The 27891-nt window shown below is 36.9% G+C and overlaps 3 protein-coding genes across 5 annotated transcripts in view; 2 read left to right on the forward strand and 1 right to left on the reverse strand.

Annotated features, from left to right (window-relative positions):
- Positions 1-27891, forward strand: part of LOC136855316 (uncharacterized) — a 612714-nt gene that overhangs the window by 44434 nt on the left and 540389 nt on the right. The window lies entirely within an intron of this gene.
- On the forward strand, positions 10791-12597 carry LOC136855314 (adhesive plaque matrix protein-like). Its single transcript, XM_067132219.1, has 2 exons — positions 10791-10798; positions 12141-12597. The coding sequence occupies exons 1-2, from the start codon at positions 10791-10793 to the stop codon at positions 12595-12597; spliced, it is 465 nt and encodes a 154-aa protein (XP_066988320.1).
- Positions 13020-26848, reverse strand: LOC136855507 (uncharacterized). Of its 3 annotated transcripts, none has more exons than XR_010858050.1 (9): positions 26711-26848; positions 25478-25572; positions 23938-24066; positions 22960-23151; positions 20249-20833; positions 17636-17775; positions 14834-15616; positions 14198-14337; positions 13020-13417 (listed from the first exon to the last, which is right to left on the reverse strand). XR_010858050.1 is itself a non-coding variant. In XM_067132608.1 (7 exons), exons 2-7 carry the CDS (start codon positions 25524-25526, stop codon positions 14963-14965), a joined length of 1749 nt encoding a protein of 582 aa, XP_066988709.1. In that variant the 5' UTR covers positions 25527-25572; positions 26697-26823; the 3' UTR covers positions 14834-14962. The 3 variants fall into 3 exon arrangements, 1 of the variants encoding a protein (XP_066988709.1); XR_010858051.1 differs by having other exon boundaries at positions 13049-13417; positions 22960-23118; XM_067132608.1 differs by lacking the exons at positions 13020-13417; positions 14198-14337 and having other exon boundaries at positions 26697-26823.

Below are 27891 nucleotides of genomic sequence, written 5' to 3' on the forward strand. Positions count from 1 at the left end.
CAGACATACCAAATTGCAGCTCTCTAGCCTCTGTAGTTTTTATTTTATATAAGGTTTAAGTTAGCCATAACCGTGCTTCTGGCAACGATGTAGGATATGCCACCACCGGGGGGTGGTTAAAGCTTCATGGGCCGCGGTTCATACAGGACTGTCCCGAGACCACCGAAGGATAGATCTATTTTCGGTGGGCTTGATTATACGCTGTGGCGGCTGTACAGAATACTCGGTTGCGCCGAAGAAACCGGCGCATTTTTTACTTTTTTTTTTTGTAGTATACTGACATCTTTTATTCAGGTTCTATTTTTAAACCTTGTGTTTGGATAGATTTATATTTTTCGATATTTGTTCATAAGTACTTGCTTATTCTTACAAACTAATCTCGATTCAACGTGTGCTAGGTATTTGTAAGTGTGCTTATTAGTAAGCATACATAAACACATACATACATACATACATACATACACACACACACACACATATATATATATATATATATATATATATATATATATATATATATATATATATATATATATATATATATATATATATATATATATATATATATATATATATATATATATAATATATATATATATATACTTGCCATGGTACTGCCGCCTACAAGCTAATCGCAACACGAGTGTTTCGACAATCTTTGGAAGACAGCGTTTCTCTTTCCCATTTGTGGATGGCACTTGGCATTTACCTTGAGAGGATCTGCTATCAAGGTCTTCTTCTTCTTCTTCTTCTTCTTGCCGTTATCTCGTTCATCAGATATCAAAGACGCGTCGTCCCGCCGCCTGGAAGTGACGTCGCCGAATTGCTAAAACGTCTCGCCGAATGAAATGTGGTTTCGGATCGAGGAGATTTAATATATTGTAAAGTTATCAGCGAAGGGAAACTGACTCTCTCTCATGGTGTACCATTTAATCTTTCACTCAGATCCGATTCCGGGGAACTTTCTCTCATTGCAGCTGTTACTGAAGGTTCTTTGCAGCGTCCCTTCGGCTTCCCCTAGCTGCAACCCCTTTCACTCCTTTTACTGTACCTCCGTTCATATTCTCTTTCTTCCTTCTTGCTATCCACCCTCTCCTGACAATTATTTCGTAGTGCAACTGCTTTGAGGTTTTCCTCCTGTTACACCTTTCGAACCTACCTACTTTTCCAGCGTTGAATGACCTCATAGGTCCCAGTGCTTGGCCTTTGGTCTAAGCTCCACATTCTATTCCATTCCATTCTCTCCTAAGAAATATTTTGATCTTTTCAGGAACTTACTAAAATGTTTACTGTAGATCTTTTTATAAAAGAAATCTCTTATTCCCCTGGAGGGTATTTATGTTGACTGTTTAAAGGAATTGGATATCAGAGGAAAGTGAACGCTGGGTAAATTTGATCTGTCACAGAAGGAAATTTTGGATTTGTGAATGAAACCCTGGCTTCTTCGAAACGTCGTGACGTCACAGCAGTTTCGTAAGTTTTCATTTGCGAAGGAGCGTAGTCTTTAGGAGAAGTTTTGACTTTTTAGTTTTCTGTAAAAGAAAACTTTTGTGCCGGCTTTGTCTGTCTGTCCGGACTTTTCTCTGTTCGCTCTTAGATCTTAAAAACTACTGAGGCTAGAGGGCTGCAAATCAGTATTTTGATCATCCACCCTCCAGTCATCAAACATACCAAATTGCAGCCCTCTAGCCTCGGTAGTGTTTATTTTATTTAAGGTTAAAGTTAGCCATAATCGATGCCATTTATCTGCAGATTTTTCAGTCATTTTTGCATCGTGTTAAATCACAATTTCGCCTCGGGCTCATATCGACCCACGAATACCTTGGTTCCTCTATGACCAAACATTGCAGAATTACGGTTATCGGCGCTTGTGATGGATAACATAAGTTGCATATCCTTAAAATTAACCATCTCGCAAATGGCAGATATATAACCTGGCCACGAAACTCGGAAAACAGAATATGAATAACTTGGATGAATGAATGTGAAAACTAAACAGGAACGATAACGTCGATAAATCTCGCGTGTAATGAATATGAAGAGAGGTTCCCAAAGGGTGGGGGCGAAGGGGGGGAAATAAGGAATTGTGAAGATTTGGATTTTAAAGGGAGGGGGAAATGTGGAATGTGGCAAGATAAATCTTTTGCAGTGAATGTAAAGTCAGGTGAAATGGAAATGAAGAGGCTTTAGGTTTTGCGCCTGAAGAAGAGAAATGAATAATAATAATAATAATAATAATAATAATAATAATAATAATAATAATAATAAAAATAATAATAATAATAATAATAGTATTTTGTTAAATATGATGGCAGCCTTGGTTACAATTAATCTTGTAGATTATTCTTTCAACTCTGCTAACATATTTAACAAAACATGTTTGAAAGATTAATGTAACTAAAATAATAATAATAATAATAATAATAATAATAATTAACAAAACATGTTAAAATAATAATCTGTACCTAAAATTGTAATAATAATAAATAATAATAATAATAATAATAATAATAATAATAATAATAATAATAATAATATAATAATAATAATAAAACCATCTACATCATATTCTTACATTGTCGCCCAAACAGTTTGCTGAAATAATAATAATAATAATAATAATAATAATAATAATAATAATAATAATAATAATAATAATAGTATTTTGTTAAATATGATGGCAGCCTTGGTTGCAATTAATCTTGTAGCTGTTAATGCAACTAAGGCTGCCAACATATTTAACAAAACATGTTTGAAAGAGGGTCTGTACCTAAAATAATAATAATAATAATAATAATAATAATAATAATAATAATAATAATAATAATAATCCATCTACATCATATTCTTACATTGTCGCCCATAACAGTTTGCTGAGAATAATAATAATAATAATAATAATAATAATAATAATAATAATAATAATAATAATAATAATAATAAAACCATCTACATCATATTCTTACATTGTCGCCCATAACAGTTTGCTAATAATAATAATAATAATAATAATAATAATAATAATAATAATAATAATCCAACTACATCATATTCTAGCAATGTCTGAGAATTCATTTCTGCACATTTTTTCTTGCATCAGCCTAACCGCTTTAAGCCATCCATTATTGCCACTCCTCACCATTGATGTCTATTGTTCTTTCCGACGTTTTTATGTCTTTTCCCTTATTTATTTTTATTAGGGCCATCGGTTGTCTGACCTTGGCCGTCGCCTGATGGAAAACCCCCCCTTTATTTTTCCCTTTTTCTGTTTGGCCCTAATTTTTTTTTTTGCTGTGTATAGAGTTTTTTGCTGGTATTATTATTATTATTATTATTATTATTATTATTATTATTATTATTATTATTATTATTATTATTATTATCAAGGTGAATGTCACAGCTCTGTATACTACTTTTTATTATTTTATTATTATTATTATTATTATTATTATTATTATTATTATTATTCATCATTTTATACTGAGTTTTCTCAATTCCTCTAATAATTCGCTTATCCTGCACATCAATGCAGCCCTTTTATTCAACAGAACTTACCTCAAAGAGGGCCTTCTTCCTTTTATTATTATTATTATTATTATTATTATTATTATTATTATTATTATTATTATTATTATTATTACATCATTATTATTTTATTATTATTATTATTATTATTATTATTATTATTATTATTATTATTATTATTATTGTAGTTCTTATGCACAGAAATGCAGCAATAACATTGAATGGAATAATAAGTTTAGCGAAAGAAAAGAGAATATTTAGGTACAGTTGTATTACAGAAGAGATACATAAGAGTGGTTATAAAGGATGAATTCATCAGAGGATTTTGCGATGGTTTAGTCATGCGGAGAGAATGGACGGCGAGAGTTTTTGTGAAAGGAGGTCTGGAATCACTGAATGGTAGTAGACGGCACTCCTGGAAGGGGTTGGGTAGATGTGTTGTAAAAGATATTGGGAAGGAAAGTCAGTAATTTACAGGAAGCGAGAAAAGTGGTCGAAGATAGGAGTAGATGGTGCATTTTATGTCGGAGGTTCAGCGCGGTGCTGATGAGGCTTCTGTGTAGGTTTGTGAAGCGGCTAATTTGGAAGTTTTACTCTAGAAGTAATCCATGCTCGATTCAACAGAGGAAGTATATGGCAGTATTCATGATATATATATATATATATATATATATATATATATATATATATATATATATATATATATATATATATATATATATATATATATATATATATATATATATATATATATATATATATATATATATATATATATATATATATTCATTCTCAAATATTAAACCACAGATATTGTTTAATATTCAGTTCATTCTACCTCTGGAATAACTCATGCGCCCAGGGGAATTTATAATTGATAAGTGACTTAATATTCGTGGACAAAAAAAGGCATGCCTATGCAAGTGATATATATATATATATATATATATATATATATATATATATATATATATATATATATATATATAAAGAAAAGAAACTCAAACACCGTTTCACTCCTAGAAAAAAAGCGAGGAGTGACCACACATCCTTTATCGTTAATAAGTTGCCCTCATCTGCGATTATTGACATAACAAGATAGTTGCAGGCGAGCAGAAGGGGGCCAAACGATGGGTGATGTGTGCATTTTGGAAGAGGGAGAGACGTCTGGTACGCCTGGTCTCTCCTTCCCACACAGGCAGACATTCGGAAATTCTTTGGCAGAGAAATCCATTGGTGAGGAAACGGTGGCAGTGCTCTGGAGTTTATGGGAAGCTGTAGTGTTTCCAATTACCAGTAGAGGGTAGGGCCATCAGTGCATCTCACGTGGAGGACTGCATGCATTACTAAAGGGTGTTTGCAGCGTCCTTTGGGCCCCTCGCTGCCAGCCAATTTTTAGCATTTTAATATACCTCTTTTCCCGTTTCCATTCTTCGGTCTTGCTATCCAGCTTCTCCAGCTATCATCTCTTAGTGCAACTGTGGGGTTTTCTACCTGTTGCGCCCTTTAGATCCTACATTTTCTGGATCTTTTATTACTTCTTTGCTGTCAACCACTTTGCCTTCCCTCTTTTTCAGGTCTGAAGCCTGAATGATCGAAAGTGCCCCATTGTTTGAGTGGCCAGCAGTCTGACTTCCATAAATCAGATCAAGTCAGTCCCTTCATTTTTTCTTCCCGTCCGTCAGTGTCTGTCAGGCTTACCTTGTCGCCAAAACCTGTAGAAGGTCGAAGAGATTTGAGGGATTTCAGTCGTATTCGGTTCTAAGGCAGACCATCTTGCTTTAGATGGTGATAGTATGTCTTAGGGGGGATAGTCTGTCTACTCCATCTGTCTGTCTGTCAGCGTGGTTTCATTTTGATGTGAGAACTGCCTTAAGAACTGAAAATAAGAGTTAAAAGGCCGTAGAGCGTGTATAGACATCTTTCAACCTCGGTCTTCACATTTTGACTAGAAGAGCTCTATCCTTCATATTTTGCAGGTACATTCGACCAGTGAAATCTCTTTCAGATGACACCAGCGTTAGTGACTTTGTGACCTTGACAATGCCTAAAGTATGAAGAAAAAGAACAAACTAATAAATACTTAAAGAAAGGAATTGATTACCAGAATTTTTCTTCTTGTCAAAATGGCTAAGGAAAAATTCTGTTGTTTAATCTGCAAAGCGTGCATGAACAGTTTCCTGCATGGTAACCTTTTGGTAATGCAATTCTCTTTTCTTCTTTTTCTTCCAAATACTTATTCCATATTTCTGGAATGTATTGAGAGGGAGAGAGAGCCAAGGAGGCGAAGGAACCAGAAGATGATATCTAGGGATTCTATAGGGATCAGGGATATATCCTTAGACTTGGCTCCGGGAGTCCTCCAGTGGTAGAGGGTGGGAATGACGACGTGATGTGGGTGTGCAGAGAGAGAGAGAGAGAGAGAGAGAGAGAGAGAGAGAGAGAGAGAGAGAATTTTCCTCTGATTTGGCCTTAGAAAAAAAAAGAATGGTAATGGAGGGGGTTGGGTTAAAGAGGTATGGAGGCCTCAGGTGATTGTGAAGAATATGATCCGTGGAGCCTCGTGGAATTGTATTTGAGGATCAAATGTGTACGGTTTACAGTTTGTTATTGCTATTCTTAGCAGTGATTAGGCTTTCATTGCTATATTTTAGCAGTATTTATGCTTTGACTGCTATTCTTAGCGGTGATTATGCTTTGATTGCTATATCTTAGCAGTAATTATGCTTAAATTGCTATATCTTAGCAGTGCTTATGCTTTCTTTGCAGTCTTAGCAGTGATTATGCTTTCATTATTCTTATCATTAATTATGCTTTCATTGCTATGTCTTAGCAGTGATTATGCTTTGATTGCGATTCTTATCAGTGATTATGCTTTGATTGCTATTCTTATTAGCGATTAATCTTTTTGTTATCATTCCAATCCCGGATATTGAGGGCTGAAGTTAACAAGGGCATTATTTTTTAAAACGTGCCAAAACATACTATGAAATAATCCGTTCAATGAGTATTAGAGACACCTGTTAGAGGCCCATCAAGAACAGCGACCCCGACTAGGAATTAAGCGGAGATGTGAGAATATTTTGACACCAGAAACTCGCTTAAAACTCTTTTAGATCTTGAGAACATTTTCAACCTCAAAGAAAATCATTCATTCACTTCTTAATTATGGAAAACTAATTTTTTCTTTTCTCCCGAAATTGCAATTTGGACCGCTGCTGACTGTGTTCTCTTACGCTATTGGCTTCTCTCGCCCACAAAGTGAATTTTTTTTTATATTAAAAAGAGATTGTGATCCTTTAAGGTAATCCAGATCACCAACAATTCCTTCACTTGGAATAAAATGGGTTTCCTTTTATTTCGGCTAACGAGAGATGCGGTCATTCTTTTGAGTGAAATCTCCTTTGCATAATGACTGCATTTAATCTTTTCGAATTCGCCCCCTTTGCTAGTATCGGAGTCATTAAAGACGCTCCCTGTTCACAATCATGCTAAATTATTTCGTATGTAAATGAGATGCTTCACTGATAACATTGTATTGTGAAGATTTTATGCGATAGTTTCATCGCTGGAAAATTTGACATGTTTGGTGGAATGTTTCTGCGAATGACCAAGTTTTCTGTGTTCGGAGTCTCTCTCTCTCTCTCTCTCTCTCTCTCTCTCTCTCTCTCTCTCTCTCTCTCTCTCTCTCTCTCTCTCTCTCTCATGGAGAAGAAAGTGATTGAAAAGTTGCAGATAAATAGCATCTGGAAATTTGAATATAACATTGATTCCTTTCCTCTCTCTCTCTCTCTCTTCTCTCTCTCTCTCTCTCTCTCTCTCTCTCTCTCTCTCTCTCTCGCGGAAAAGAAAATGATTAAAAAATTACAGATAAATAGCAACTGGAAATATGTGTGACCATGCAAACTATATTTCTCTCTCTCTCTCTCTCTCTCTCTCTCTCTCTCTCTCTCTCTCTCTCTCTCTCTCTCTCTCTCTCACTTATATACCCAAAATTTTATCAAACTTTTTGCGCCATCCTTTCTCCTGCGATATTAACATCCCAGTTAGAGGACTCTCTCTCTCTCTCTCTCTCTCTCTCTCTCTCTCTCTCTCTCTCTCTCTCTCTCTCTCTGTAATGCAATTACTGTAGCATGTTGTATTAGGAGCCTCACACACCAACCACTTAACAAGGGGGTAGCATCTAGCATCTCCCTCAGTTTTCTTTGTTTTCAAGTTTGATAAACAATGAAAATTATTTCACTTGGAAGTTACGGTTTTGTTTTAAATTACAGTTTTATTTTAGCGTAATTTATTTTAGTTTTTTTACAGATAAGAAAAGCTGTCCGAACAACGTCTCACAACAAGAGCAGCGAATTTTTACAATTCTTAAAAGGTGGTAGCTGGCATTCCATTTACTCTGGGCTTAATATGTAGCTTAGAAAAGGTAGCAGGCTTCATTTTGAGCGCCATTCCATGCTTAGATAATTTTTAGCCCTTTGAGAAAGAGCTTGCAAAGCCCTGCCTCTGTACTGCGAAGAATGTTATTGCTGGTGCCTCTCTACTGTGGAGAATGTTATTGCTGGTGCCTCTGTACTGGGGAGAATGTTATTGCTGGTGCCTCTGTACTGGGAAGACTGCTATTGCTGGTGCTTCTGCACTGGGAAGACTGTTATTGCTGGTGCCTCTGTACTGGGAAGAATGTTATTGCTGGTGCCTCTGTACTGGGAAGATTACTATTACTGGTGCTTCTGCACTGGGAAGACTGTTATTGCTGGTGCCTCTGTACTGGGAAGAATGTTATTGCTGGTGCCTCTGTACTGGGAAGATTACTATTGCTGGTGCTTCATCACTGGGAAGACTGTTATTGCTGGTGCCTCTGTACTGGGAAGAATGTTTTTGCCAGTCCCTCTCTACAGGGAAGAATGTTATTGCCAGTGCTCCTGTACTGGGAAGAATGTTATTGCTGGTGCCTCTCTACTGGGAAGAATGTTATTGCCAGTGCCCCTGTTACTGGGGAGAATGTTATTGCTGGTGGCCTTTACTGGGAAGAATGTTATTGCTGGTGCCGCTGTACTGGGAAGAATGTTATTGCCAGGGCCTCTGTACTGGGAAGGAAGTTATTGCCAGTGCCTCTGTACTGGGAAGGAAGTTATTGCTTGTACCCCTGTACTGGGGAGGATGTTATTGCTTGTGCCTCTGTACTGGGAAGGATGTTACTGCCGGTAGGCTAACTGGTTTTGAAGGCCTGTTGACTGTTCTTCGCATACCGCCTACCAGTCTGGTCAGCTTTAAATGCTCGTCAGCGTTTGCTGGGGTCAGTGAAAATGATGCTCTCTCTCTCTCTCTCTCTCTCTCTCTCTCTCTCTCTCTCTCTCTCTCCACAATAAGCTGTAGGTCCTGTTGCTAGGTAACCAGTTGGTTGTTAGCCACGTAAAATAAATCTAATCCTTCGGGCCAGACCTCTCTAGGAGAGCTGTTAACCAGTGGTCTGGTTAAACTAAGATGCACTTTCTCTCTCTCTCTCTCTCTCTCTCTCTCTCTCTCTCTCTCTCTCTCTCTCTCTCTCACACACACACACACACACATATATATTGATAACTACAAATATTAAAAATTTTATTAAATGTATTCAAAGGCACTATGAATATTCCTCAGAATAATTTGGGTATCACGGTGCAGTACACATTTAAAGTAATCTTAAATTTATGGTTTCCTAAATGGTTTATGACTTTCTAGAGTATTTTAAATTTAAGTTTTATGACACTCTCGAGTATTTTTAAAATATTTTAAGTGTATTTAAGATATGGAGAAGTATGTCAATGTGGTAAGTTATGCTTCGAACATCCAGAAGTAATTGCGGAATATATTTTAAAGGTATGGGGTAAATTTAAATGCACTAAAATGTGTCGAAGTTTATATTGGATTTTTAAAAAAGTGTTTGGGACAGTCTGAAATATTTTACACTTTTAAATTAATTTCCTCTCATTGCTTTACATTTTTTTCACCAAAGTTTACTGTCAGGCAAGTTTTTTCAGAACAGACACACGCCCTCTCTCTCTCTCTCTCTCTCTCTCTCTCTCTCTCTCTCTCTCTCTCTCTCGTGCGTAACTCATTCTGATAATGGAAGGGCCTCCCTGTCGTTAATTTACTGCAGTGCAATACAGGGGACACTATTCATCACAAGACCGTCTTGCCTCCGGGTTGCACCGTATGTGCCAAAGGTCTGTTGTTCGTTGCCCCGTTGTTAGTAATTGGGGTAGATAGATAGATAGATAGATAGATAGATAGATAGATAGATAGATAGATAGATAGATAGGGCGTTTATCAGAGGTTTGATTATTTTCATTTCCTTTGATAGATGTGTTTTGCGTCGCGCTTGTTTTTGTGAAAAACATATGCATATGTGTGTGTGTGTGTATGTGTATGTGTATATATATATATATATATATATATATATATATTTTATATAGGTATATATATATATATATATATATATATATATATATATATATATTACAGTATTTATTAAATGCGTGTGTGCTTTTGATAAACTTCATAGATATTTTAGTGCATTTTAGCAGTTGCGCCAAGATTGACGTCAGTACCTCAGAAGATAATTCGCCCAGTTATTGAGAAATGGTGTTGACGTTAACAAATAAATCCTCGGCAAAGAATTCTGTCCCGCGACTTGGCTAAAACTCTCGATCAAGTCGATCACTTCACATCATTATGAAGCCTGGCAACAAAATTCCCCCTCAGGGGATCAGCCCTCGGTCGCGTTCTCTTCATCATCGTGATAAATGATGTCGATGTCAGGGTGTGAAGCTCATTTAGACTTTTATTTACCGACGATTCCCTTGTCTTTGTTTCATTAGACACTTGGGCAAACTGCAAACAGTTCTGGAGTAAAGTAGGTAATGTGATTCATCCCAGGGTGGAGAGAAAGAGGTCTGGGTTTTATGCCAAAACATTGAGGGTACACATTTTGGTAGAATGTTCGAAATTTCATGGACTGTCTTTATCCAGATGGAAAGTCCCTCATTGGGGATAGTGCCTTCAATGCACCTCACGCTGTGCACTGTAGGGATTGCTTAAGGAAGCAGCGTCCCTTCGGCCCCTAGGTGCAACACCTTTCATTCCTTTTACTGTACCTTCGTTCATATTCCCTTTCTTCCGTCTAACTTTCCACCCTCTCATAACAGCGTTTCATAGTGCAACTGCGAAGTTTTCCTCCTGTTACACCTTTCAAACCTTTCTACTCTTAACTCCCCTTTCAGCCCGGAATGACCTGGTAGGTCCCAGCACTTGGACTTCTGCTTAAATTCTGTATTGTATTCCGTTCTGTCTGAGAAGGTGCTCTGCTTATCAATCCCACCGCAAACCTTTTACCGATGTTAGGGGGTGTCGACACTACAACAGACTGTGTCGTAAACAGTTCGGCAACTTATCGCATATATATCATCAACATGTTGTAAACAAGGCAGCGACCGGAAGTGGAGAATTGAAGCATTGGTAAGAGCTTCCAATAAGTCGTTAACAAAATACTCAACATGTTTATGATGTGTGGGCGATAAGTTGCAAACATGCGTTTATGACATTGTATTGCAGTGTGGACGTTCCCAGATGTTCTCTATTCTTCCCTTTACAATACCATAATCTAGATAAATTTACTTAATCTTCAGTATTCACATTCATATCTTCAAAATTATGGAAGGATCCAGAATGCATGCCAGAAGAAACCAGAAGGGATGCGCTGAATGACCTCATAGGTTCCAGCGCTTGGATTTTGGTCAGGATTCAATATTTCTTTCTTTCTCTTTTCCTTCAGAATGCAAGGCCAGTTGCATCAATAAAGGTCACAATTCCAAGCTGATCTCGCACCTGGCACCCATTTCCAGAACTACATCTGATGTAATTGCGTTCAATAACCATTAATAGTGATACCAAATCCTCAAACGAGAACGCTTTGGCTGGGTATAATACCCCGTATAATACCCCACCCACCTGAGGTATATAACCAATGTATAGACAAGCCTACAAGTAAATCTCTATACAAATAAATATTTTCCTTTCATAGATAGAAATTGAAAATAAAGATTTCAAAGACACTGAAGGGTATGAAAACACAAATTGATGTAATAACTATTTTGTTTACATGTAATATTCAGTATGTTTACGATTTCTAATTTCCTTGATCCTTCAACTTAATGTAAATAAATTCTGTGCTTGTCGTGTAAAGGTTGGTCTCATTGTATCGAATTTCAGTATGTATTTTTAGGTCAAGCTAGTTATGAATATTAGTATATTAACAGAGAGCAATTTTCAGGCATAGGCAGCTTTATATATATATATATATATATATATATATATATATATATATATATATATATATATATATATATATATATATATAACCAAAGGTTTGACATGTCTTAAATATAACTTGTGGGTCTGGTCTGATTTTTTTTTACCCAAAACTTAATTGTCCCATCCGTATCTCAGACCAAATTCTCTCCTATCTCATAACCCCAAATTAAAGTCTCTTTCTGAAGGTCATAATTGACTACAAAATAGCAAGTCTGTCTATTCCGATTCTCTTTCTTTCGCTGTATTTTTCTCCTGTAATTCTAAAGTAACACCTCAGTTCAAGTAACATTCCGTAGTCACTCAGCCACTAAAGTAGCTTTCCCTAGTCACTCAGCCACTAAAGTAACATTCCCTAGCCACTCAGCCACTAAAGTAATATTCCCTAGTCACTCAGCCACTAAAGTAGCATTCCCTAGTCACTCAGCCACTAAAGTAACATTCCCTAGCCACTCAGCCACTAAAGTAACATTCCCTAGTCACTCAGCCACTAAAGTAGCATTCCCTAGTCACTCAGCCACTAAAGTAACATTCCCTAGTCACCCAGCCACTAAAGTAACATTCCCTAGTCACTCAGCCACTAAAGTAACATTCCCTAGCCACTCAGCCACTAAAGTAACATTCCCTAGTCACTCAGCCACTAAAGTAACATTCCCTAGCCACTCAGCCACTAAAGTAACATTCCCTAGTCACTCAGCCACTAAAGTAACATTCCTAGTCACTTAGCCACTAAAGTAACATTCCCTAGTCACCCAGCCACTAAAGTAACATTCCTAGTCACTCCAGCCACTAAAGTAACATTCCTAGCCACTCAGCCACTAAAGTAACATTCCCTAGTCACTCAGCCACTAAAGTAACATTCCCCTAGCCACTCAGCCACTAAAGTAACATTCCCTAGTCACCCAGCCACTAAAGTAACATTCCCTAGTCACCCAGCCACTAAAGTAACATTCCCTAGTCACCCAGCCACTAAAGTAACATTCCCTAGTCACCCAGCCACTAAAGTAACATTCCCTAGTCACTCAGCCACTAAAGTAACATTCCCTAGCCACTCCAGCCACTAAAGTACATTCCTAGTCACTCAGCCACTAAAGTAACATTCCCTAGTCACTCAGCCACTAAAGTAACATTCCTAGTCACTCAGCCACTAAAGTAACATTCCTAGCCACTCAGCCACTAAAGTAACATTCCCTAGTCACCCAGCCACTAAAGTAACATTCCCCAGTCACCCAGCCACTAAAGTAACATTCCCTAGTCACCCAGCCACTAAAGTAACATTCCCTAGTCACTCAGCTTGGCTCCTAAAGGGCAGCCTTTAGATTTGTTTATGTTTAGACTTGGCGATCTCCTGGAGCTCTTTGGCTCTCTCCCCGTCGAGTTTCTGTACTTTCGGGACGCCCCTCTCGATCGCCGCGCCCTCGGCCCAAGTTGGGAGTTGGCATATAGCCGCCTTGATCCCTTGGCAGTCGGTGTCGTCCATGAAGTGGAAACGGTCTCTGTCTAAGTAACCGCAGTTGGATAAAGATTCCTCGAAGTGTGTCGGTTCCTGAGGAGGCGGATAAGTGGTTGTAGGTTTTTGCTTTCGTAATAATAATAATAATAATAATAATAATAATAATAATAATAATAATAATAATAATAATAATAATAATAATACAGATGAGTTTGTAAATGTAGGTATCTTTCCAGAGTCTTTGTTGGGCAGTGCCGAATTGACAGTGATTTTATTCAATGGAATATTGCAAGTGATTATATACAATTGAAGTTCCGTCGAACCAGAAATCTGAAAGGGTGTCTTATCATTAGTTTTAACTTTGTGAAATGAAATGTGAATGTTAGTTGCGTAACCATGTATGAATTGTCAGATTGTGAAGAAATCAACAGTGAAAATATATATATATTAAAGATATATGTCAAACAGAGCTTTGAGAACCTGCTCTGTAAAGAGAATCTCTCTCTCTCTCTCTCTCTCTCTCTCTCTCTCTCTCTCTTCTCTCTCTCTCTATATATATATATATATATATATATATATATATATATATATATATATAAACTATATATATATACATGTATACTGTATACATATACATATATATATATATATATATATATATACATATATATATGTATATGTATATATATATACAGTATATACATGTGTATATATACATAATATATTTTAACATATATGTTTACACTGACATCAATGCGTATTTCTTCACCATTTTAGTGACTCATGAAATTATGAGTTTTTTTTTTTTTATAAATTGTGAGATTGTAAATTGTATTGGGAGGACGTGACCTGAAATAAACTTTAAGCTCTGACCTGTTCGTAACCGTCGTAATCGGTGCCAGAGAGTGCCCAGAGTGGAGTGCCATCCAGCACTGTAGATCCGCTCACCCACTGCCACCTGCCTCGGGAGATCGATCCCATTCCCCCAACCCAGTAGTCGTGGAGATTCAGACCTTGGTGGAAGGAGGAGAAGGTGATTGTGTGTAAGTTTGTATTGCTTTTGTTTATCATTTTTTTTTATTAGGCTTCAGTTTAGAGTTTTTTTTTAAAGAAAAAATGTCTAACTTACTCTCTCTCTCTCTCTCTCTCTCTCTCTCTCTCTCTCTCTCTCTCTCTCTAAAATAGTGCTGTTCTACCTATATGATCATTTTTTTCTGGACGCCAGGTCAATAATCAGTCTCTCTCCTCTCTCTCTCTCTCTCTCTCTCTCTCTCTCTCTCTCTCTCTCTCTCTCTCTCTCTCTCTCTCAAAAATACTGTTTTACCTATATGATCGTTCTCTCTGGACGCCAGGTCATTGGTAATCTCTCTCTCTCTCTCTCTCTCTCTCTCTCTCTCTCTTTAAAAAAAAATAATACTCCTCTACCTATATAATCATTTTTTCTGGACGCCAGGTCATTGGTAATAATCAGTCTCTCTCTCTCTCTCTCTCTCTCTCTCTCTCTCTCACCGTTGTCTTTCATGTAGTCGATAACATCACTGTAGAAATCCATGGAGTCGAGCACAAGCAAGTCTCCTCCGCCTGTTCTTCCGCACAGATAGCGAGCCTCCTCCCACGTGGCGCTCAGCACAGGGTCAATCACGACACAGCGACCACCCACCAGGTCGTAAGGGTAGTCACACCACGCCCGATTAGCTGCCCCGCTTCCAGGCGAGCTCCCAGAGCTTCCGGAATCTCGTGCGGTCCGGTCTGGACCACTGGAGGTGACTCATCAAGAGCTGCTGGAAGTAGTCTCGATTTGCCGTGAGATGATTCCTTGAGGGCTTCTGGGTCCTGGACTGGCTGGCCGCCACTTGGTGATTCTTCTGGAACTCCTGTAGGTTTGACTGGATCAGTATCAGGTGATCCAGGAACTGCTGGAAGTTTGTTTGATTTGGCCTGAGCTTTTTCACCACGAGATGACTCTTTGAGGCCTTCTGGATCCTGGACTGGTTCGCCACGAGGTGATTTTTCTGGAACTCCTGCAGTTTTGACTGATTCATTATCTGGTGATTCTTCTGGAACCCTTGCAGTTTGGACTGGTTCATTATCAGGTGATTTTTCATCGGTTGCTGGAACCTGGACGGGTTCGCCTCGCGCGATTGCAGGTGCGTCCGGAAGGGACTCTTTCCAGGTTGGTAATTGACAAATAGCAGCTTTCAGTTCATTGCAGTCATCATCGTCCATGTAGTGGAATCGCTCGAAGTCTAGATAACCGCAGTTTTCCAGAGATTTGTGGAAATCTACTGGTTCCTGGAACGAAAGTTCATATTAGTCATACGAGTTAGTGAAGGAAAGCTTTGTGTGATTAGTGTTGTTTTATTAAATTAGACAAGTCATGCCAATGGATTTTGTGAATGAGAAGCTAATTCAGTACACAACAGAGATCAGATAGTTACGCATTGAGGACGGATATTCATACAGTCAGATTCAGTGCAGTCTTGTACAGTAGTCTCCTTTTGAGGTAAACAGTTGTTTTGCTTTCTTTGATATGGAGCTGATAGAAGTTCAGCATTTAAACCAAACATATAAATGCGCAATTTTAAGTTGTTCTGAGACTTATTCCATTGTATGGAAACAAAAGAGAAGATTGACCAATATAGGAGAATGGGTAATTGTGGTAACCAGAAAATATTCGAAGTGACCACATTGTTTTAACTTCAGGAGTAGAGTGACAAGAAGAGACAATGAAAACCTGCCTTTTGAAGTCTTGAGATTTAGTCACACACACATATGGCCTGGTAATGGTTGTTCATATGGTGAGAGACAAGTATCTTATACCCAGACATTTGTTCATGTTGATTGTGTTCTAATCTTGGGAACGTCACAGTATTCATAAGTTTTCTAATAACTGATCTCTTTCTGAATTTCCCTTTACCTTCTGATACTTCTTTCGAATGAACTCCATATTCTTAGCAAGCTTGAATTTCAAGGCAGTGACCCCATTTGTGGGCTTGTTCCATATGAATAGGGTTCATCTTCTGAATAATAATAATAATAATAATAATAATAATAATAATAATAATAATAATAATAATAATAATTTTTTAGCATTATGAATGGCAGAATCATCCACAGGAAGGGTACTCTTGACCTCTAGGGTATTGAATATTGGGTAGGTGTCATTAACAGCCGGGCAGGGTATTTCGGCGCTAGTGTGGTACGTTCGATTTATAAACAAATACAAAAAATATTTCAGTAAGTTGAAGCGAACTCTGTTTGAGTGTAATGACCTCAGTAGAAATATTCCCAGGTTTTTAACTGTGATCTCTCTCTCTCTCTCTCTCTCTCTCTCTCTCTCTCTCTCTCTCTCTCTCTCTCAACAAACGTAACAGTCACGAACGTAAAAGGTTGATATCAGAGAGAGAGAGAGAGAGAGAGAGAGAGAGAGAGAGAGAGAGAGAGAGAGAGAGAGAGAGAGAGAGAGAATTGCTGGATAGCAGATTTTTATTTCAGAACAGTTTCAGAACTGTGGAAGAGAAAAAAAATCAGGAAAAACAGTTCTGTAGGAAAATAAATTTTTGTTTCAGGTTGTCCAATTGCCACAAAGTAGTTTAAGGTATTTTGTAGCCCGCTGATCATGTTGTAAATGAATAGAAAATATGTAAGCAATTCACCTAATTGAGTGTCTTTGTGACAGGAGAATGATGAACAAATTGTGACAACAGTTTTGAATGTTCTTCACTTCCCAAGTGCAGACAAACACCCATTGCTAACTAGCACCAGCTCAAAAAAGGTTATGGGAACATAGAGAAAATCAGTGACTTTAAAATAAAAAAAATCAGTATGATTTCACCTCATGGGTATGCTAGGTGAAGAAGTCGTGTTTTTACGTTAGGTTTAGTGAGCACAAGGGTTATTTTTCTGCCCATCCCCGTAGGTGGTTAGACGTGCACCTCATGCGGTGCACTGTAGGCATTACTTAAGGTTCTTTGCAGCGTGCCTTTGGCCCCTAGCTGCAACCTCTTCCATTTCTTTTACTGTACCTCTGTTCATATTCCCTTCCACCTTACTCTACAGTCTCCCCTAACAGTTGTTTCAGAGTGCATCTGTGAAATTTTCCTCCTGTTTCACCTTTCAAACTTTTTTACCGTCAGTTTCCGTTTCAGCGCTGAATGACCTTATAGGTCCCAGCGCTTGCCATTTGACCTGAATTCTATATTCTATATTCTGTTCTAATCTATTCTATTCTATTTTCCGGCACAATTGGAAGAAAGTCTCAAGAAATCGTTTGTCTTTTCATCGTCATGAAAGAAAATCTCAAAGACTTACCTGATCGTATTGACCGGGGCTCGAGCTGTTGAGTGCCCAAAGCGGAGTGCCCATGTGGACGCCAGACCCACTTGACCATTCCCATATGCCCTGGTAGGTCATGCCTCTGCCACCCACCCAGTAGCTGTGTCGAGTTAGTCCTTTTGGGAAACATGAAGGGGAATTTTAACTTATTATCTTACATTAAGGTAAAGGAGAGGCAATACATCTATACTAAGATTGTGAATTTCACTGACACCGTCTTTATTCTATGATGGTTTTGATGAATAGGGAAGATTCTTAGCTAGAATCATCAGTTTTGGGGATCTTAAGACATAGGTCCCTGTTCCTAAGACATAGGTTTCTAAGACATAGGTTCCTAAGACAGGATCCTAAGACACAGGTCCCTAAGACATAGGTTCCGAAGACATAGGTTCGTTAAGACATTGGTTCCTAAGATATACGTTCCTAAGACATAGTTTCCTAAGACATAGGTTCCTAAGACACAGGTTCCGAAGACAGGTTTCTAAGACATAGGTTTGTAAGATATAGGTCCCCAAGACATAGGTTCCTAAGACACAGGTTCCGAATATGTAGGTTCCTAAGACACAGGTTCCGAATATGTAGGTTCCTAAGACACAGATTCCGAAGACACAGGTTCCTAAGATACAGGTTCCGAAGACACAGGTTCCTAAGACATAGGTACCTAAGGCAGGTTCCTAAGACACAGGTTCCGAAGACATAGGATCCTAAGATATAGGTTCCGGAGACATAAGTTCCGAAGACATAGGTTCCTAAGACACAAGTTCCTAAGACATAGGTTCCTAAGACACAAGTTCCTAAGACATAGGTTCCTAAGACACAAGTTCCTAAGACATAGGTTCCTAAGACACAAGTTCCTAAGACATAGGTTCCTAAGACACAGGTTCCTAGGTCCCTAAGACATAGGACCCTAAGACATAGGTTCCGAAGACATAGGTTACTAAGACATAGGTTCCTAAGACTTAGGTTCCTAAGACATAGGTTCCTCTCCTGGGGACGTGAGAGAGATATGGACATTTTACTCTTGCTACGATTCCTGGGGAGGATTGTAAATTCCTCATGTGAAACTCCTTTTAAACTATTTTATAGTATACTATTTAATATCATTACGACGTCAGTAACCTAGGTGTTGCGACGCCATTCTAGTAACCATCAATCAATCACCAATCACTTGAGAGTGCTTGATTTTTTAGTCAGTTCGTCAGCTGAAGCCCATTGCTTTCCATCACATTAGGGAAGTTGCCAGTGCAAGCAAAACAGCTTCGTAATATCAGCCAATTAATATTCAGTGATTTTTAATATTCTCCTTGTATTTTAATGATTTACTTACATTTTTATCTATCAGTTTATTTATTTTTTTTATTGCTTTTTATTTTCCCAAAACTGATTTCTTCTTTTACTTACATTTTTATCTATCTGTTTACTTATTTTTTTATTACTTTTTATTTTCCCATAACTGATTTCTTCTTTTACTTACATTTTTATCTATCTGTTTATTTATTTTTTTTATTGCTTTTTATTTTCCCAAAACTGATCTCTTCTTTTACTTACATTTTTATCTATCTGTTTATTTTTTTTTTATTACTTTTTATTTTCCCATAACTGATCTCTTCTTTTACTTACATTTTTATCTATCTGTTTATTTATTTTTTTATTGCTTTTTATTTTCCCATAACTGATCTCTTCTTTTACTTACATTTTTATCTATCTGTTTTATTTATTTTTTTATTACTTTTCATTTTCCCATAACTGATTTCTTCTTTTACTTCCATTTTTATCTGTTTATTTTTTATTACTTTTTATTTTCCCGTAACTGATCTCTTCTTTTACTTATATTTTTATCTATCTGTTTACTTATTTTTTTTATTACTTTTCATTTTCCCATAACTGATCTCTTCTTTCTGCATTTTATATTACCCTCTGTTGCTTCCTAATGGAAGCTTTATATATTACCCTCTGTTGCTTCCCTAATGGAAGCTTTTATATTACCCTCTGTTGCTTCCTAATGGAAGCTTTATATTACTTCCTCTGTTGCTTCCTAATGGAAGCTTTTATATTACCCTCTGTTGCTTCCTAATGGAAGCTTTTATATTACCCTCTGTTGCTTCCTAATGGAAGCTTGAATTTCATGTCAGTGGCCCCTATGGTGGGCTTGTTCTCTATGAATGGGGTTCAGCTTCTTAATAATAATAATAATAATAACAATAATAATAATAATAATAATAATTTTGTATAAGGTCCACAATAATATATCAACAGAACGTGAGACTGTATAAAAATGTATAAAAACCTTTCGAACCTTATCGTGGGTTCATCTTCGGTCCAGCTCTGAAGATGAACCCAGGATAAGGTTCGAAAGCTTTTTATATACATTTATACAAAGTGTCACGTTCTACCATTGATATATTATTATTGTGGACCTCATCCAAAATTACTTCTGTTCTGGGCGTTGAGAGTTCTACACAATAACAATAAATAGATAAATAAATAAATAAATAAGTAAATAATAAATAAATAAATAAATAAATAAATAAATAAGTAAATAATAAATAAATTAATAAATAAATGAATAACAGTATTAACAATATTCACCATTAATCTTCATGTACCGGACGAGGTCACTGTAGAAGTCCATTGAGTCGAGGATGACGAGATCACCCCCGCCAGCCCTCCCGCAGATATAGCGCGCCTCGTCCCACGTGGCGTGAAGGACGGGGTCCACGAAAACGCATCTGCCGCCCAGGCTGTCGTATGGGTACTCGCATGGCGTAGGGTATGGTGTTAATGTGGTGTAGTATGGTGTTGTGGTAGGATACGGCCATGTTGTTGTCCATGTTGGGTATGGTGTTGTTGTGGTGTAGTATGGTGTTGTTGTGGTACGATACGGCCGTGTTGTTGTCCATGTTGGGTATGGTGTTGATGTGGTGTAGTATGGTGTTGTTGTGGTACGATACGGCCGTGTTGTTGTCCATGTTGGGTATGGTGTTGATGTGGTGTAGTATGGTGTTGTTGTGGTACGATACGGCCATGTTGTTATCCATGTTGGGTATAGTGTTGATGTGGTGTAGTATGGTGTTGTTGTGGTACGATACGGCCATGTTGTTGTTGTTGGGTATGGTGTTGTGGTAGAATATGGGTATCGAGTTGTTGTGGACCACCATGTTGCGGTTGTAGTATCTGAAATAGCGCAGAGTTTTTGGATTAAATACTTTATATATACAGTATATATATATATATATATATATATATATATATATATATATATATATATATATATATATATATATATATATATATATATATATATATATATATATATATATATATATATCTCTATACATATATATATACATACATACATATATATATACATACATACACATACATATATATATATATATATATATAAATATATATATACACATACATATAATAATACATATACATGAAATCTCATTGTTATATATATATATATATATATATAATATATATATATATATATATATATATATATATATATATATATATATATATATATATATATATATATATATATATATATATATATATATATATATATATATATATATATATATATATATATATATATATATATATATATATATATATATATATATATATATATATATATATATATATATATATATATATATATATATATATATATATATATATATATATATATATATATATATATATATATATATATATATATATATATATATATATATATATATATATATATATATATATATATATATAATATGAAATAGTTATAATAAAGTATAACTGAAACTGATGCACAAAGTATAACTGAAATCTCATTGTAGTTATAATGAAGCTAGTGCAAATGCACATTGAGCTCGAGTTATCGCTGGTAATTAATCCCTTCATCATTTGGTAGTCAACTCCCAACCTACAATTCTGCCATTAGAATTTGGGTGGGGGATTCTTCGCATTTTTTATATATTATTATTGTTTCCCTGACTTTTTTTTATTACTCATTACTGTTTTTGCTATATGAATACATTGAGTGAAAATGAGTCTGGAAGTTGAGTTAGTTTCCTTTTAAATTTTTTTTAGCAAAGTTCTATTATTCCTTTTTTAGCTATTTCTAGCTTGTGAATTATTTTCTATTTTCCATGTGCAAATTTAATTTTTTGAAAGGTGTTTTTACAGAAAAAGGGAAAATTATTGAATCGAAAGTAATGGAACGAAAACAACAATCACTCTAAATAAGTTTCTAAAATGATAGAAATTCGATCATTACAATTATTCTTTTTGTATTTTTGAACCTTATTGAATTAAAATAAATGAACGTATAAAGAACGAATTCCTTTCAATATGCAAGGCTTGCTTTGTAAAAGGTCTTTGGAAAGTATTTTTCCCAATTCGTAGGTCATTTTTTCATCCAGAATCCATGTAGTGAGGTAGTGCCGTCAATGCACCTCATGCGGTACACTGTAGGCATTACTTCTTTGCAGCGTCCCTTCGGCCCCTAGCTGCAACCCCTTTCATTCCTTTTACTGTACCTCTGTTCATATTCTCCGTCTTCCATCTTACTTTCCACCCTCTTCTAACAATTGTCTCATAGCGTAACTGAGAGGTTTTCCTCCTGTTACACCTTTCAAACCTTTCTACCATCCAATTCCGTTTCAGCGCTGAATGACCTCATAGGTGCCAGAACTTGGCCTCTGGCCTGAATTTCATATTCCATTCGATTCCAAAGGCCAAGTGCTGGGACTATGAGATCAGTCAGCGCCGAAAGGGAAATTGAGAGTAAATACGGTTTGAAAGGTGTAACGGGGGAAACCTCAAAGCAGTTGCACTACGAATCAGTTGGAAGGAGAGGAATGAGGAAAGTAAGATGGAAGAAAGAGAATATGAATGGAGGTAGAGCAAAAGGAATGAAAGAGGGTCGCAGCTAGCGGCCTCAGGGACGCCGCAAAGGTGCACTGAACGGAACTACCTCCCTACGTGGATGAGGCAGTTATTAAAATGATCTGAAGTCACAGTTATCAATTAGACTTACGTGGGGTGGACGAGGCAGTTATTAAATTGGTCTGAAGCCATAGATGTTATTAATTAGCCTTACCGGGGGTGGATGAGGCGGTTATTAAAATGCTCTGAAGTCACACAGATATTAACGAGACTTACCTGGGATGGACGAGGCAGTCATTAAAATGATCTGAAGTCACAGATGTTATTAATTAGCCTTACGTGGGGTGGACGAGGCAGTCATTAAAATGATCTGAAGTCACAGAGTTATTAATGAGACCTACCGGGGGTGGTCCAGGTCGAACAGCCTAATTCGTCCTCGCCGTAGGGGCAGTCTCGGTAGCCATCGCAAACCCAGTCTCTCCAAATGCAAGTCCCATCATTGCACTCGAACTGGGTAGAGTCGCAATTGGTAGCGTTGGTCTTGGGAGGTTTGCCCAGCGCTGTAATGGAGGGCGGTTTCTCATCGGATTTGTCTGGATTGTAGACAGAAATATGAGATGCTGAATGCCACTGCTACTGCGTACGTTACTATTATTATTATTATTATTATTATTATTATTATTATTATTATTATTATTATTATTATTATTATTATTATTATTTTTATATTATTATTATTATTATTATTATTATTATTATTATTATTATTATTATTATTATTATTATTATTTTATTCATAAAAATCTCATAATGGCATGTGTCACTACAATGGTGAAGAAATCCACATTGTTGTTATTATTATTATTATTATTATTATTATTATTATTATTATTATTATTATTATTATTATTATTATTAAGGTGAATGTCACAGCTCCTGCATATACTACTTTATTATTATTATTATTATTATTATTATTATTATTATTATTATTATTATTATTATTATTATTATTATTATTCAGAAGGTGAACCCTATTCATATGGAACAAGCCCATCAAGGGGGCCACTGATTTGAAATTCAAGCGTCCGAAGAATATTAAGGTGTTCATTTGAAGTAAGCAACAAAAAGTAACAGCAAGTACCGAAGGAAGGGATCAGTTATTAGAAAAAAAAAATAATTTGACAAATCAAGAATGAAACGGACAAAATTGCAAGTAACTTTTTAAAGCAAAAGAATAGCAGCGGTGGCGATAAAGCTAATAGGAATAATTATAGGAAGATTAGTACAATAGTTTTGTTGTTAGAGAAGAAAACGGAATTTAAAACATAATTTAAACCATATTATAAATCAGTCAAAGCCACGATGCAGACTCAGACCTGTGCATCCGCGTTCGTCTTCTCCGTTGGGGCAATCCTTGTTGCTGTTGCAGATCAGGTTTTTGGCAATGCACGTCCCGTCCCTGCACCGGAAGCTGCCCGGGCCGCAGCCACTTACGGGTAGCGACTCTGAAATGACAGAAATGTGCAGCGTGAAGATTGATGGATTGGTTTGTGGCTATATCACTGGCGTCACGACATGTGGGGTATTGACGGAGTTGTAACATGTTTCTCTCTCTCTCTCTCTCTCTCTCTCTCTCTCTCTCTCTCTCTCTCTCTGTGCGTATATATGAATATATTATACATACACACACATGTATATATATATATATATATATATATATATATATATATATATATATATATATATATATATATATATATATATATATATATATATATATATATATATATATATATATATATATATTTTTTTTTTTTTTTTTCTCTTCTTTTTTTTGAAAAAAGATGAAGAAAGATTAGGTGGAGCAGAACGTGATCAAACCTACCAGAGAAAAGGTGGCAGAGACGTGGAAAAACAGAAGTAGAGACAGAATTCCAAAAGCATGCTGATACAAGGAAGCTACGAACGAATCGTGCAGTCTGTCGGGTTAAGGCATCATTGTTTGTCTCATAAATCCTGCATCGTAATAGTAATACTTTCAAGAGTAATGCAATGAAATTTCTTATTACAATATTTACCAAGAATTCATTTTCTGTCAGCAAGAAGTCATGTGCCTTTTCAGAAAGTGATCTCTCCAATAATTGCGACGCTAGGTTAATGGTATTCTCTTTCGTTGGCAAATCTCTAAATAATGAATTTAAGCCGGTCAGTAAGCCGGTCAGTAATGAGCCCGGAACGGTCATTGAGAACGAATGAGAAGAGACGGTGTGTCCGGTCGTTAATTTATTGAACGGTCAAAGTGGCGGAGGGAATGTGGATAACATTGATCTTTCAGTGTATTTAAAAGGTCGAGTAATATATTAAAGACGTACATTGGTATAGTCAGAGGCCAGTGTAACAGACAGAAAGTAGATCTTGTTATAATACAATATTGCAACAATTGTTACTGTTAATTATTTGGCGAGGTTTATTGGTTAGAATAGCTACAGCTCTGAATGAGGTTTGTGGTTATCTCTCTCTCTCTCTCTCTCTCTCTCTCTCTCTCTCTCTCTCTCTCTCTCTCTCTCTCTCATTATAATATAGATGATGCACAGTGTTCTGTTGTTGAAGTCCCAAATCCGCGTTTCTCTCTCTCTCTCTCTCTCTCTCTCTCTCTCTCTCTCTCTCTCTCTCTCTCTCTCTCTCTCTCTCTCATATTTATATGTATAATGCACTGTATTCCCCTGTTACTGAAATCCCAAATCCGCATCTCTCTCTCTCTCTCTCTCTCTCTCTCTCTCTCTCTCTCTCTCTCTCTCAGCATTATTAATAGAATATTTATAATGCACAATATTCTTTTGTTAAAGTCCCAAATCCGTGTTTCTCTCTCTCTCTCTCTCTATGTCAGTAACGAACCCGACTTTTTAATCCTCTTACCTCCATCAAACAGCAGGCAGCCGATCACTATGAGGAACTTGATCATCATCTTGTGTCACTGTCGTTTCGGGAATAATTCCCAGGGAGGAGGAATCCTGGAAAAGATCACAGTAGATTAGTTGATGATGTTTACGCTGTCATAACTGTTGTGATACGAGTAGGCTATAAGGGCCCTTATTCGGGTTAGGTATTTGGGAAGGAGCCAACTTCCTTCCGTTAACCCCCCTCCCCTCCCCCAAAAACGTTGATTTATCTGGCGAAGCCTCTTAAGAAGATTTTAAGAAAATCACCATTTCCAAAGTCTCTTCCGGCCACGCGGTGTTGTTATAGAGTGAGTCCAGTAATGCGTTCCAGGAACGAGGGCGAGACTCATCGGGCGCTGGAGTGAGGTTCTCGGGCGTTCTTGGTTGTCATTCTGGATGACAACTAGGTCGCGGAGGCGGGTTGTTAATTTATCTGTTGTGATGTGGGACCCAAGCTTGGAGAGGAGGCGCCGAGACAGCGGGCGTCAGAGAAAGATTTGGGTCGGTTTCGATTTTAAATCCAAACGAGTAAGAGCAGGTTAAGGGTACACACACACACACACACACACACACACACACACACACACACACACAGTGCGTGACTACAGATGTTGAAATTTTTCGAAACAAGAGGGGTTTTCAAGTAGCCCAATCGAACGGCAGAAGTAACCGTCAAAAGAGCACAGTTTGTATGTCTCGATGTTTCCTGATGTCCTCCGTGTCTCAATCGTCTTCCGAATGTGAAACTAAGTGTTTGTGAAAGTGGAAATCAGAAGAAATTATTTATTTATTGGAAATGTAATCGCAACAGTTGAGAAGGCACAGTAATTCACTGATGCAAGAAAATCTTACCAACCAGATAGGAAAATTAGAGGAATTATTTACGTAGTGAAAAAGTAATTGCAACGAATTAAAGGTTCAGTCTTAAACAAGTGAAAAAGCAAAGTAATTCACTGATTGACTAAGTAGAGGAAATTATTTATGTCGTGAAAACGTAATTGCAACGAAGCAAGGGTTCAGTCTTAAACAATTGAAAAAGTAAAGTAATTGAAAAAAGTTAAGTAATTCACACTGATGCAAGAAAATCTTACCAACCAGATAGGAAAATTAGAGGAAATTATTGACGTAGTGAAAACGTAATTGCAACGAAGCAAAGGCTCAATCTCAAACAATTGAAAAGGCAAAGGAAATCTTACCAAGGAAATCTTACCAAAAAACGGCAGTTTGTCGCACGGAACCACCAGTGTCGTCTCTACCAGCAAGGAACTCAGGGGGGATGTCTGCCGAACCAGAAACTGTCTTCCTCTTTATAGAGATGCTTCCAAACACGAGTCGGCGTCTCTGTCTCACATCTTATCTCTCCTTTTGAAACGAGACGGAGTTCGTCGAAAGGTTCGAGGCTCTTCAGATGTAAAAAAAATAACATTTCTTATGATTTGATACGTCTGTTGAGTTCGGTTTTTTTGCTGTACAAACAGCGAGATAGCGACGTGTGTGTGTGTGTGTGTGTGTATATATGTGTGTGTTTGTTTGTGTGTGTGTGTATGTATTACTAAAAGGACCTCATTCAAAACTGGATGGTATCTAATGGAGTATTTACTCAGATACTTGATAATGAGGACTGTTTGTCCAAGAGAGCTTGTAACTTTATCTGAATAAATACTCCATTAGATACCATCCAGTTTGAACGTGGTCCTTTCAGTAATTCTACTAATGCACAGAACCATTGTGTATGTGATAAAATTAATATATATATGTATGTATACACATACATAATGTATATACATCCTAACTTTTGCTTCCTCTAACCCTCTGTTCCGCGTCGTTCTGTTACCCTTTGAGATGTTTTCAGTGTATGGGAGATTTATTTTATTGTCAGTCTCTGTTCGTTTATTGTTTGTGGGACCTCTGTCGTAGGTTTTATGAGAATTGCTGATGTCTTTCTGGATCATGTTTGCGGGGTAGAATAAGTGCTCCAGGTGTTGAAGGTATTCTCTCTTTCATGCTTGAAGATACCCTTATGAACATGTCGTAAATGAACCCTTATGAACATGTAAATGAAACTGAAATACCAGCTTCCTTCTCTCTCTCTCTCTCTCTCTCTCTCTCTCTCTCTCTCTCTTTAATACGTAGACTCAAGTAAATTTTTAAAAAATTCTCTCTCTCTCTCTGATTACGTAGACTCAAGTAAATTTTTGAAAATAATTCTCTCTCTCTCTCTCTCTCTCTCTCTCTCTCTCTCTCTCTCTCTCTCTCTCTCTCTCTCTCTCTCTTAGTTTAATACGTAGACTCAAGTAAATTTTGAAAATAATGATTGAGACTCAAGTAAATTTTTGAAAATGATTACGTAGACTCAAATAAATTTTGAAAATAATTTCTCTCTCTGATCTC

This window comes from Macrobrachium rosenbergii, chromosome 31 (genome assembly GCF_040412425.1).
Source record: "Macrobrachium rosenbergii isolate ZJJX-2024 chromosome 31, ASM4041242v1, whole genome shotgun sequence".
Classification (NCBI taxonomy): Eukaryota; Metazoa; Arthropoda; class Malacostraca; order Decapoda; family Palaemonidae; genus Macrobrachium; species Macrobrachium rosenbergii.